Genomic DNA, 13,604 nt, shown 5'->3' with positions numbered 1-13,604 from the left:
AATGCATTAGGGATTAGGAGAATGTAAAATGATTAAAGGTCTCTTTGAGGTTAATGGTCATGAGTTTAAGGTAAGACACATTAGTATGGTCGTGAGTTTTTCTTCATTCTTATCCTGTGGCACAAAGTAGAATCTGTGGAGAGTTTGAGTTAACAAAGTTTGGGGATTGATCAAGGGATTGAGATTGGAGAGTTGAGGGTATATACAACAGAAGGAACAAAAGAAAGGAACATGAAATTTAAATTAAGCAAAGTAGAAAGTGAGATCTTAAATGGGGTAAAGAAAATCAAAAGTATGATAGGATCAATGGACTACATATAGGTCAGGACAACTGAGGCTGCAATTGTTGAGGGTAATAAGGTCCAGGGTATGAACATGGGAGGACGTAATGAGGTCAAATGGAGGGCAAGTCATTGGAAGAGAAGACCAAGGAAGTGATAGGCAAGGGAATGGATATTCTATATGGACTTTGACATCACCAAGAATTATGGCATAAGTAGTGTTGAGAGAGGGACAGTGATCCTGGGGCTAAATCTTTAAGAAATGAAGGGGAATGACTCAGGAGATGATAGATAACTTTGAAAAAGAAGAATAGTGGGTAGTATATACACTTGATGTCATGAATTCAAACTATGGGGTTTTAGAGAGGAGGGAGAGGGAATGACCTGGAAGTGGCATTTGGCAAATCTGTTGCAAAAGACACATTTAAAGTGTTGAAAAGCAAAGCTATTGCCTTGAAGACTAAGGTGCACCTGACCCAAGCCATGGTGTTTTTAATTGCCTCATATGCATGCAAAAGCTGGGCAATGAATAAAGAAGACCAAAGAAGAATTGACACCTGTGAATTGTGGTGTTGGCGAAAAATATTGCCAAAAGAATGAACAAATCTGTCTAAGAAGAAGTACAACCAGAATGCTCCTGAGAAGCAAGGATAGTGAGACTTCATCTCACGTACTCTGGACATGTTATCAGGAGGGATCAGTCCCTGGAGAAGGATATTATGCTTGGTAAAGTAGAGGGTCAGTGAAAAAGAGGAAGACCCTCAAGGAGATGGACTGATACAGTGGCTGCAACAATGGGCTCAAGCATAATAAGGATTGTGAGGATGGTGGAGGACTGGGCAGTGTCTCGTTCTGTTGTACATATGGTCTCTTTGAGTCAGAACCAACTCGATGGCACTTAGCAATAACATCATACTAAGTGAATGTGGTGGAGAATACAAATTCACTGATGAGCACTGCCAAGAAAGCAATATCCTCAGTAGAGAATCAGGTTCCATTTAGAGTAATATAGACTATATACTATATACCATATAAGGATCCCTGGTGGCACAGTGGTTAAAATGCTCAGCTACTAACTGAAATGTCGATAGTTTGAACCCACCAGCCACTCTACAGGGGAAAGATGTGGCAGTCTGCTTCTGTAAAGATTTATTGCCTTAGAAACCCTATGGGGCAGTTCTACTCTGCTATGAGTTGGAATTGACTCAACTGCAGTGGGATATACCATATATTATACTGTATAATATGATACACACACCCATACATATAAATGGGATTATTCTCTCTATAATTTTTTTTTACCACTAGTTACAAATTTAGTATATGATCTATATTTTCCAGGATAATGAACATTCTTTAAAAACCTTGTTTTACATTTCTTCATAAAAACCATACATGGATGTAACAGATGTCATTTAAATATATCTTTATATGGTCACATTAATTTTTTCTCTTGATCCCCACATAGAGATGCTAAGATACATTTAAATTATTTTTCTGTAAAGACAACTTTATTTTAGGGAAAGGAAAAGTAGACTTGGCATTCATTCAAGACAAATATAATCATATGGATCATATATTATAAGAGGCACTTTTAACATATGTTATGAAAATGGAGGAAAATGCCAGTTCTGTTTACCATTTCTGCCTCTGCTTTTGAATATTTGTATGTAAACATTTGACTTTTTCTGAGAATAAACTTCTTTTTGTCTGTAATTTTGTCCTTTATTTGGAATATAGAGTTTTTCTGGCTTTTAAATCTCTATGATAATTGGGAAAAAGTGCAAGTTTTATTGCACATGTCAACTCTCATTATGATCTTTGACCATAGGAGGTCATTAAACCCAAAACCAAACCCGCTGCCATCAAGTCGATTCCGACTCATAGCAACCCTACAGGACAGAGTAGAACTGCCCCCATAGAGTTTCCAAGGAGCGCATGGTGGATTCGAACCGCCAATCTCTCCGTTAGTAGCCATAGTACTTAACCACTACACCACCAGGGTGTCCTAGGAGGTCACTGCAACCCTTGAATTAGCTCAAACATTGCTTTTGGGATTATTGTATTTTTATGCAAATAATGTGTGCTTTCTACATTTGTTTGCCAGCTGCACCTTCCTCCCACGAGATGTTTTCATAGCATGCTTATGAAAATACTTGTGCGGGGAGGAAGCAGTTGGCCAACAAACATAGAAGGTGCCACTATTTGTGTAAAAATATGGTACCAATCAGAAACGTGTAGATGCTACTACCACTCAAGATCAAAAACAAAAAACATGCATTTATTAAGTGCTCTTGAGGTATCTGTGATATGATTAGCTGCTTATACACATTATTTTCTTTAATCTCCGAGGGTGCCTTCAGGGAGGGTATTATTATTCCTACTTGATAGATATGGAAACTTTAATCAGAGAGTTTAAGGTTATATACCTACAAAGTGGCAGAGAAGGGGTTTGAACCCAGGTCCATCTATATTCTGAAGCATATGCACTTACCCACTTAAACATAATGCCCCTTTTTATGAACTTACTTAGTCAAAAATGATTAAGTACCTACAAAATCCCAGGCATTGTTGTAGGACTACATGCTATAAAAGCAATTTAAGCATATATTATACTGCTTGTGAATCAGTATTTTTTGTTTTATTCTAATCTCTGCCAGTTATTCAATTGTATCCCGTGGGTGAGTATACACAGTATCTGTATATTTCTCATTCTAATATTTAGTGAAAATAAAGAGTTTTTATTAAAACTGTATGAGTTGGAATCGACTCAACGGCACTGGATTTGGTTTTTTTTGGTTTGGTATGAAAGAAGGCGTTAAATATAGATAATAAAAACTATGTACAGAATTAAAGACTGAAACTCTGGTTTTTGTTTGCCCCATAATAGTATATAACTTTGAGAAAGCCACTTAAATGAAATAGTCCTCATTTTCCTAATTATAAATCACAGGCAATTGTTATTTTCTTGCACAGCTCAGATAGGACTATTCAGGAAACAGTGAACGTGAAAATTGCTTTAAAATTTTTGAGGAGCTATATAAATGTAGGAGCCATGGTGGCGCAGTGGTTAATAGCTCACCTGCTAATTAAAAGGTATTGGCAGTTCAAATTCATGAGCTGTTCCTTGGAAACCCTATGGAGTAGTTCTACGCTGTTCTACAGGGTCGCTGTGAGGCAGAATCAACTCGATGGCAACAGGTTTAAGGTTTAAATATAAATGTAAGTTTTTTTTTTTAATAAACATACAAAGTGTTTTTACATTAAAGGTTATCCATATTATACAGTAGATAAAAGCACCTTGGTGCCTACCAATATCCTTGAACAGCTTCTCTTTATTTATGCATATCAGAAACTAGGCTTAGCTCTAGGGAAAAAAAATGTGAAGTTTGTAGCTTGTGGTTAATTCAATTGCTTTGATTATTATGCTAAAGAAAATGTGGTAGTCATTGATAATGATGTATATATACATATATGTTGTTGTTGTTGGGTGCTGTCAAGTTCATTCCGACTTACAGAGGCCCCATACACATATAAATATATAAATGTACAGATGTTTGTGTCTATATATTCTCTCTCTCTGTACATGTATATTTATTAATTTTATATATTAATTTTTACCCCTACAAGATTATAATGCCATTGAGGGCAGAGATTCTTCATCTTAAACTCTCCCCAACTACCTAGTATCCTTCTGGATGGTGTTCACAATTTATCATATGGTACGTTATTACATGTGTGCGTTCAGTGAGTCCTCGATGCAAACTGAGTGGCTGATATTAAGATCATGAAAACCAAATCACCATCTTAAGGTACTTAAATAAGAACTCATCTTCATACAGTCTTCCTCACAGAGAAGACAGGCAATTAGAATATAACAAAGACTATGCTAGATATATAAAGTGTGGAGTGACTAAAGAAGAGAGGACAATTCATTTTAATTGATTAGTTTATAAAATGTTTCTCCTAGTCATTTGCATCTCACATTTTCAGGGGCTCAGAGCCTTACTACTATAATCATTTATCAAAGTAGGAACAAATATGACACTGCTGATGTTACTACAATTCATTTACATTTTAGTCTTTAATCTCTAATTATGCTAAAAGCTGTCCTCAAGTAAAAGTAATTTTAGTTATTTCAGGTTAACAGGAGACATAATTTTGAGGGCTTGGGGCCCTCCTCTTGCCCCTAAAATCAAAAGCTTATCTCTCTTGATAACATTTCTGAACTAAATTTGCAGTTAGTAAGCATTTACTGGGATGCAATCTCTTCTTCCTCAGTTCATCCCTAACATCCCAAGCAAAGATTTCCTTAAAAAGTAAGAGCAAAGCAATATTCTTCCTGCCCTAATACCGAAACCTGTCTTAATGTCAAATGCATTTCATCTGGGCCTGCTTACCATGGAGCTCAGTAATAATTGTGCGTATTATTACATATGGCTTTGTTATGGGATTTATTATATACCAACATTGCTCGATTAAAGCAGAACACATATCTCAGGCTTCCTAGTTTACTGCTTATATTGCATTGTCATCTGAGCATACTGTGTCGGAACAACCTATAATATTTAGAGGGAGCACTAGGGGCTCATGAATATTCCTTTGCTTATGTAATCTGTAAGGTTCAGTTACAGCTACAAAAAATGTCTGGCTTCTTTCCTAATAATATCCATGTACTTTACTGCCGTCTCATATCTGGTGGAGCATTAGAGAATATGAGCTATTCATTTGTATCTGTTTATTGGAGCATAAAAATGGTACAAATCAATAGGTCACCAATACAGCCAGTTATCCTTTATCCTATTCTATGATATCTCAAGACATCTGATTATTAGAGCAATGAATAAATTTAAGTATCTAAATGCATATGTATATCACACGTAAATCAAAGTTAAACCTCAGCATGCTGTAGAGTTTAGGCTACAGTGGAAATTAGTAAGCATAAGATTTCACCAAAATGTTTAGAGAGGAATTATACTTTAAAAGCAATCATTTTATAAATGAATAAAATATGCTATCAAAATAGAAAATTCACGTGATTCAGAGCTCTAACATAAAAAGGGATGAAATTCAAAGGATGCCTCAACTTCCCCAAAACCCTTCTCACATCCTCTGTTAAGAAGTCTTAAACTCTCCCATTATTCACTATTTTGACAATAAGAAACAATATTGGAATGTAATTTTGAAACCATTATCAAACACTATACAATTAAGAATGAATTATTTTTTGTGCTTATTTCCTTCAGCAAGATTGGGAGGGAATAAAACATTGGACATGTGTGTTTGATGTTGGGGGAAGGGATGGAGAATCACATAAGAGCCACAATGGAACTGAAAGAAATGGCAGGCTTGTGAGAAAAGACCCATGAATAAGAAAAATATAAAAGACCTATGGGAGGGTCGGCAGGAAATAATAAATTTATTCAGAGAGAGAATCACTTGCTTTAGGAGGAAATGTATGACCAATGCTAGGAGAGGCTAATATTTAGTTATCAGAAATTTTTTAGAAGAGTTCCAAGATGAATGGAGTAAAGGGCTTGGATGCATATAAGATTTCCATGCACCTATGATAGTGATGAGTCCTTTGGTGGTGCAAACAGTTAAGCGCTCAGTTGACAGCTTGAATCCACCCATAGATGCCTTGGCTTTTGGTGAACTTGAGGGCAACTTTTTTTTTTTTAATGATAGTGATGGGAGGCCATTGGTGGTTCAGAGGTAGAATCTCAGCTTCCATGTGGAAGACCCAGTTTTGACTCCTGGCCAATGCACCTCGTGCACAGTCACCTCCATCTGTCAGTGGAGGCCTGTGTGTTGCTATGGTGCTGAACAGGTTTCAGTAGAGCTTTCAGTCTTAGCCAGATTACAAAGAAACGTCTGCTGATCTAATTCTGAAAACGAGCTAATGAAAACCCCATGGATCACAACAGCCCAATTTGTAACCAATCATGGGGATGGCATAGGACTGGGCAGCATTTCGTTCCATTGGGCATGGCATTGGGCACAGCAGCTAACAACAACAACAGATGACAGTGATAAGCACTGGAGAACAAAAGAGCCATGGAGAGGGAGAGAAAGAGAGAGAGATCCCCCCAAATAATTTAGTTTCATTTAATTCTCAATCCACCTCAACCATTTATTATCAACAACCATTTATTATCTACGATGTGCAAGGTCGTGACACAACTCTCCTGGCTGATTAATTTAAGATGCATTTATTGAGTAGCTACAATAGAGTACACATTCTACAAGTAGCTGAGGATAGAAAAAAGAAGATATCATTGCCCCCCAAAGACTGCACATACAGAAGAGAAGGAAAGCATAATAGGTTTTTATACTGTATAAACATGATTGTCCATTTGACTAATTTTTCTTTGAAAGAGAGTCTGGCAGACTTCATTGTCTACAGAGACTACACTGACATTGATGAAGGAAATAAGTTAGTAAAAGAACCAGGAAATGTACTCTGAAGTTGTAAGTCTGCTGCTTACTCATTAAGTGATGGTTGACAAGTTGCAAAGAGCCTCCATTACCCCATCTATAAAATAGGGGTATATAACCCAGTGCCATCTCCAAGGGGTATATAGAGTTTTGTAAGTAATTGACATGTTAAGATCCATGCAGGTGGTAATGAATTTGTTGCTTTAAGTAGTTAAAAGCATAATATAATTTTAATCTTTATTTTTATTAAAAAAATATGTATATAAATAGTAACTTACAGAAACATAGCTGGCATTAATATAGTCGGATCCTGGAACACTCGTATCAGCTGCCAGTTTCACTCTGTTATTATTATCTAGAAGAAAATATAGGGAATCAATGCTAATTCACATTTTAAATTGCCGCTGATTTTTATCATAAAAATAATACAAAGAAGTATATAACATTCCAACATTATAGATAGCTGTAAAGTTAAAGAAGTTTCCTATTATTCCATATTTTCACTACCTAGAGATAATGATTATTAATAAGTCCTTGTGTATATTTTCAGAATTTTTAGGACAATGAACAGTCCTGATTTTTGAATATTTCATCTTGCTTTCCTGATTCAGATCACTACTACATCATACAGTAGATTTCTCTATGCATTTAAGTCTATTTCTAAAATATTTATTCTCGTCTTTTTTTTTTTTATCTGACTTTTATTCATTCTCTTTATTTGACTATTTTTTCTTTAATGCCAAATTTTTAATTATTGTACTCTAGAATATTTCAAGAGCTGGTAAAATTACACACCCCCTACCCATTATTTCTCTTTCAATGAAACATGTCAAAATTATTTTTTCCTAAGAATTTTTACCAAATTTATATTACAATTCAAATATCTGGTACTGTTTTTAACTAGACATGGAAGTGATATAAAATATCTATCACTGCTTAATTATTTTAAAGGTTCTGTTTTTAAGGGTTTTTTTTTTTTTTCTAAAACCTTAATGGAAAGCGGAGGGTAATGGGTAATGGGATTGGGTTTAAATTGCAGATGATCTACACACCCTGCATACAGGTTTGGGTGAATTGCTTAAAATTCTCTGCTCCTTAGTTACTTTGACTATAAAATGCAGTTATAATGTTTACTTTTTAATACTCATGAGGAAAATATAAGTTTCATATAAGAAAGCTCATAGCAAACGCTGAATATACATTAGTGTCTCATTGGGCTCATGCTCTTAAAACTTAATCACATATGTTAAAATGAATTACCTTTCTTGTTAGTAATTGCAATTACCTGACCTGACATGCTTAGATTTTGAGACAGGGAATGTTTAAGCAAAAGTTTTACAAATGATTCATGTCCCAAATATTTTGATTTTTAAATGATATTAAAAACTATTTTTAATAGCATTGTGGCTAGTCCTGTAACTAATGAAGGGAAACCATGGTGTTTTTATTCACTTGATACGCTTTCTTATAACTATCGGAGACGACAACAAGCTAAACTTTTCTTCATGGTGTTAGAACACTTCTGAAGGTCATAGAGTTTCCTGTCAAACGGAGATTTGGAAATCTCCTCTGCAAGCATTTGCTGCTAATTCTAGTATCTTAAAGCCCTGTAAGCTAATATCTTCTAAAATGTACTGTGATATTTGAAATCCTACTTCCTACATTACTCAGGGGAAACAATGCACTTCACTTAGCTGACTCTGGCTAAAATTTAAAAAAAAATTTAGACTCTATTAAAATGAATTCACTCTCTATGGGAAAATAAAAATGTGTTTCTTCATCTTCATGGGTCCTCTGCCAGCACAATGGGAGAACAGTTAGTCTAAACATTACAGTTGGTTTGTTATGTGTGTGTGGCGGGGGGTGGGGAGGAATGTACTAGCCCACAAAGTGGCTGTAACTTTGCAGTTTGACTTCTAGCCCAGGCTAGGGAAGTGGGCTTGTTATCTTCAGACTGCAGACCCTAAGGGTCTGTGGCTAAATCTTTTTCACCCAGAATGTTAGCAGCTTTTAAAAGTAAGAAATTTAGTGATTACTAACTCTCATTAAAAACTAACATTTATTGAGTGCTTCTGGTGTTCCAGTACTGGGCTATATGATTGATAGGATTGTTTCATCTAATCCTCACAATAACGAGGTAGAGACCACTGAAAGAGATGGCCAGTGTTACCAAAACAGTGGAGTCCCTGGCTGGTACAAACAGTTAACGTCTCAGCTGCTAACTGAAAACTTAGCAGTTAGAGTCCACACAGAAGAGCTTCAGAAGAAATGCCTGGCGATCTACTTCCAAAAAATGAGCCACTGAAAACCCTGTGGTGCACAGTTCTACTCTGACACACATGGGGCCATTCTGAGTCAGAATTAACTCAATGGCAACTGTTACCAAAGTAGCTGGTTGGTAAACAGGATGCTAACCCCTGAAGTCTGGTTAACCTACATATTCATCAGGTATTTATTATACAGCAGGTGGTAGTGTTAGTTGAATTACTAAACTATTCTAATAATGAAATTCTTTAAAAGTATAAAATTATACCTAATGAAATTCTCTCTTATAGGACCACCAAATCTTTCAGGGAACAGTTAAGAAAAAACTTTCCCCTACAAATCCATGAAAGGATATTGGATGTAGATGTAATATATCATTAAAAAAAAATTACTAAAACTTCTGTACTGAAATCCAGAAAAAGGCATATAACAATTGAACATTACCCATATGACTCCAGAAAAGATGAACAACATGCATACAATGCTTGTTCTAATATTTCTGATTATCCTCCATTTACAACATAATTTCATCTTTAACAATTTTTTTTTGTCTTAGCCTGAGATATACAGAGTTAAGGTAATCATCCTCCTTAGTTCTTTTTTGTTGCTTTAAAGGCTGTTTATTTAGTTACACTGACCACTCTTACTCTCTTTCTATCCTATATTATATAATATATAAAATACCTCTAACTTATTTCTATGACATAAAGGACCAAAGAGTGTCTAATTTAAAATGTAAATATGCGAGCTTTTAGAAAGATATTTTGAAATGTGACTTTTCATTCTTTTATTATTAAAATCTAAAGACATTATTATCTGGATTCACATCAGATATATTATAAGTTACTTCAACCATATAGACAATTATAATTAAATACTAAATATTCCAAAGTAAATGTCCTTTAATAATATATAGTTTATAGGCGATAGTATTTATTTTCACAGAATACCACTGAAAAGCATGAAGTATACAGTTTGGAAGAAATTTAGATTAATATAAAAACAAGAAAATTTCCATAGCTCTTAAACTTATGATGCATTCAACTCAGGTTACCTCTCCAAAAGGGAGGACAAAAAGACATATTAAGAAAGGTCACGGTCTTAGAAATTTAGAGATGGATCAGTAACATTTCTTATTTCCTATAACAATATCTTATTTGTCCACTTATATTTAAAGTCATTTACTTATGATTTGTCATGTTATAGAAACGATTTAGGTGGTTAAAACTATTCATATTTTTAGCCTTTCGAGTTCTTAGGTACGCCCCACTCCTCACTTATCCACATGTTTAGATTCCAAAGCAGGTTGTTATGCAAAAACTGGTGTTATGTGAAAATGGAGGATGACCACATCAGATCACAAAATGGAGGATGACCACATCAGATCACAAAATGGAGAATGACTACATCGTTACGTAGCTGCCAAATTACATCATTACAAACCACTGAGAATAATGCCTCAGCCAAGTTGACACATAACTTTAATCATCACAGCCAGCGTTACTCTCGCACCTCAGCATTTGTTACTGACAGATGTACGTCATTAATGTGAAAAAATAGTCAGATAGTAGATTTTTTCTATTGTCAAGATACAAGATAGTCAATAAGAGAGGAGGAGGTGTATTAAAAGGTTCCATTAGTTTACTGGCACAGTGGTTAAGAGCCCAGCTGCTAACCAAAAGGTCAGCAGTTCGAATCCACCAGCTGCTCCTTAGAAACCCTATGCATCAGTTCTATTCTCTCCTATAGGGTCGCTATGAGTTGGAGTAGGCTCGATGGCAACAAGTTTGGTTTATATAATGTTTCCCTAAATCTATTTTCTCTCACGCATCAGTTATACTCTAATTCTAGAATGTCAGAATTTGGTCCATTTTCTTCCTATCTGTATCATTTATGATTTTACATTCTGTGATTATATCCTTCTCTAAGCCCGCGTCTTTCTAGACAAAAGAGTTCAATTTTTAAGGAATGCAGAACTTTCTCCAATACCTTTTTGAAAAGATAGAAATTAGAAAAAAACATATATATGCTAACTTTAAAATTGAGGATATTTAAAAACTTTAGATTTTTGAAGCAGTATTGATAGAGTTTATAACCTCAAAAATAATCACATTTGCATTTCATAATATAAACTGTGTATTGTTTAGACAGTTGGAATATCTGTTCAAAAAATGTAATATCAAACATATAGCTGTTATTCACTGAGGAATTCCATCTTCTCCCTTTCACCTCATCGTTAATTCTTAAAACAATAATGCTGTTTCTTTCTTACTGATGGAAGAATGAAAGTGTGTTTACTTTGGTGAGGCACACCTCTTTCTCCTTTAAAAAAGCCAATCCTGGAAAGCACATATTACTCTGAACTTCAATGGATATTTTGCAATGTACTTTTTATACTCATAATGAAGCCTCGCCAGGCTCTTAAGCGTAACTAATGTACAAGGTTATATGCAAATTTTCTCTTTTCATTTGAGAACTAGGCCTATAAACCAAACCAAAAACCCTTTGCCGTGGAGTCAATTTAGACTCATAGTGACCCTATAGGACAGAGTAGAACTGCCCCATAGAGTTTTCAAGGAGTACCTGGTGGATTCGAACTGCCTACCTTTTGGTTAGTCACCATAGCACTTAAGTACTCTGCCACCAGGGTTTTCAGGAGGTTTGTCACTTGGATTAAATAACAAAGCTAACCAAATATTAGGTCTATAGTTTCTTGCACCTGCATAAGTGAACCTTGTGTGAACTTGAGAATCATATACTTTAATAAATACGAACAGAACAAAAGAAATACAATTTGAAAATTGCTGCTAATGGAATACATATTTACTTCACTTAATATGTAATAGAATACATCAAAGGAAATGCAAAAATGTTAAGATGTATTTTGTAGTCATTTTAAAACACCTCACAGTCAAAATGAGAAACAATTAGTGAACGTACACGGTTTTATGTTTGGGAAGCGGTTTTTTGCTCTATTCCAGGGTAGGTCAGCATCAGTTGAGGAAAGATCCTGAAGAAATTTTGGTAATTCCTGTGGAATAAAGTAATTGCAATTTTTAAATTTACAATGCAATATAAATAAGAGGTAAGCAAGAAAGTTCACTTAGTAAAAGGCAGTTCTTTATTCTGAACCATTTTAAGTTGAAAACACTTCTCATAACTGCAGAAACAAGGTCAAATTAACGGTGATGAGCTTATGTCAACATTTAACTTAAATAAACATAATAAAAATTTTCAGTTGGGCTATGGCTCTCTCTGAGTTAATTTCTTTGTACTTTAGAAAGCTCTACGATATGGAAGTCATGTTAATTGTACATGCTAATGGCACCTCAGGTATACATTGATTATTATTTAATATTTTAATGTCTACTTAGTAGGAGGAAGGGAGTTCAGTGATTTATTTTTTGTTTTTTCTCCTGAGGCAGTATGATTTCATGCCTATTAATTGGTACAACACCGGTCATTTTGAGAAGATGCCAAAGGTCAATTCCTGTTCTCGGTACGCATTGTTAAACTGACAGTGAACGCAAAGGTGTGATTAAGAATTGTCAGACACAGGATGGGGGGTCAAGGAAATCTCTTATTGACATTTTGATGAAAAGTCATGGTAACCATTTATCTTGTTATTTCTAATGTATCATTAAGAAGGCTAGTGCAAGAAAATATGATCATTATTATTGAGTTGATAATCTACATTTACGGAATTTAAAATTTTCCATTTTAGAAATAAGTCTCAACTTGTCAAATTCCTTAAGAAGTATTAGTGTGTTTTAAAAATTTTTCAACATCATTGTACACTATTTCTTTTAATTGGATAATTCTCCCTTTCCTCGTATTTTTTCTGAAGAAGAAAACCCAGACAGTCATTTGTATATGGGCATGTGTTAGAAGAGAGAGACTGTGTAAGTGTCTGAATTCTGGTATGTTAGCACCAAGGGCTTAGAAAAAATTTTTTAACCAAGTAAGGAATTCTAGAACAGCTTTCTTGTGTCAAGGTTTTAGGAGTATATGCCAGCATATTTGTAAGAAAAAGACGGAAAGATAACAAGGAGAAAGAAAGGGGATGTGGAAATTGGCTGAAAAGTGGTGTTTATAGTTTGTACTTATTTTACATAAACTTTTCATTTATAGATTTAAATGACTCTGGCCTTGATAGTTAATACTCAATTACAAGGTTGATTGTTTGAATAATAATGTTATACTGACAAGCTTATTCTTATCAAAGCACACAGGGCCTCAAAGTTCCTCCTAATACGCTCTTTTTCCTGTTTCCTTTCCTTTTAAAGGAATCACAGATGATTTGGTCTACTTTGCACCATCATGCTTTCACATTCATTCACTTTTTCTGGAATACGTTTCTCCCTTTTCCTACTTGTTGAACTTCTGTTCATCCTAAAGTCCATCTCAGAGGTCATCCTTTTTTAGCCGTCTTTCCTAACAACTACCCACAATAGAAATAACCCTCACATCTCAGAGGTCATCTATGATACTCCACTGGTCTCACCCCTTTGGGAGCAAAGAAGAATGAAGAAAACTAAAGATACAAGGGCAAGATTAGTCCAAAGGACTAATAACCACATCTACCATGGCCTCCATCAGACTGAGTCCAGTACAACTGTA

The 13,604-nt window shown here is 35.0% G+C and overlaps 1 protein-coding gene across 1 annotated transcript in view; it reads right to left on the bottom strand.

Moving 5' to 3' along the window:
- The window catches only part of PTPRQ (protein tyrosine phosphatase receptor type Q), a 253,498-nt gene that overhangs the window by 16,982 nt on the left and 222,912 nt on the right, over positions 1–13,604 (bottom strand). Inside the window, 2 exon segments of the mRNA XM_049881583.1 lie at positions 6,998–7,074; positions 11,925–12,015. Of these exon segments, the coding sequence (XP_049737540.1) occupies positions 6,998–7,074; positions 11,925–12,015 (168 nt within the window).

The sequence above is a fragment of the Elephas maximus genome, chromosome 4, assembly GCF_024166365.1.
Source record: "Elephas maximus indicus isolate mEleMax1 chromosome 4, mEleMax1 primary haplotype, whole genome shotgun sequence".
NCBI classification, from domain to species: domain Eukaryota; kingdom Metazoa; phylum Chordata; class Mammalia; order Proboscidea; family Elephantidae; genus Elephas; species Elephas maximus.
This window is presented reverse-complemented; position numbering and strand designations above follow the sequence as displayed.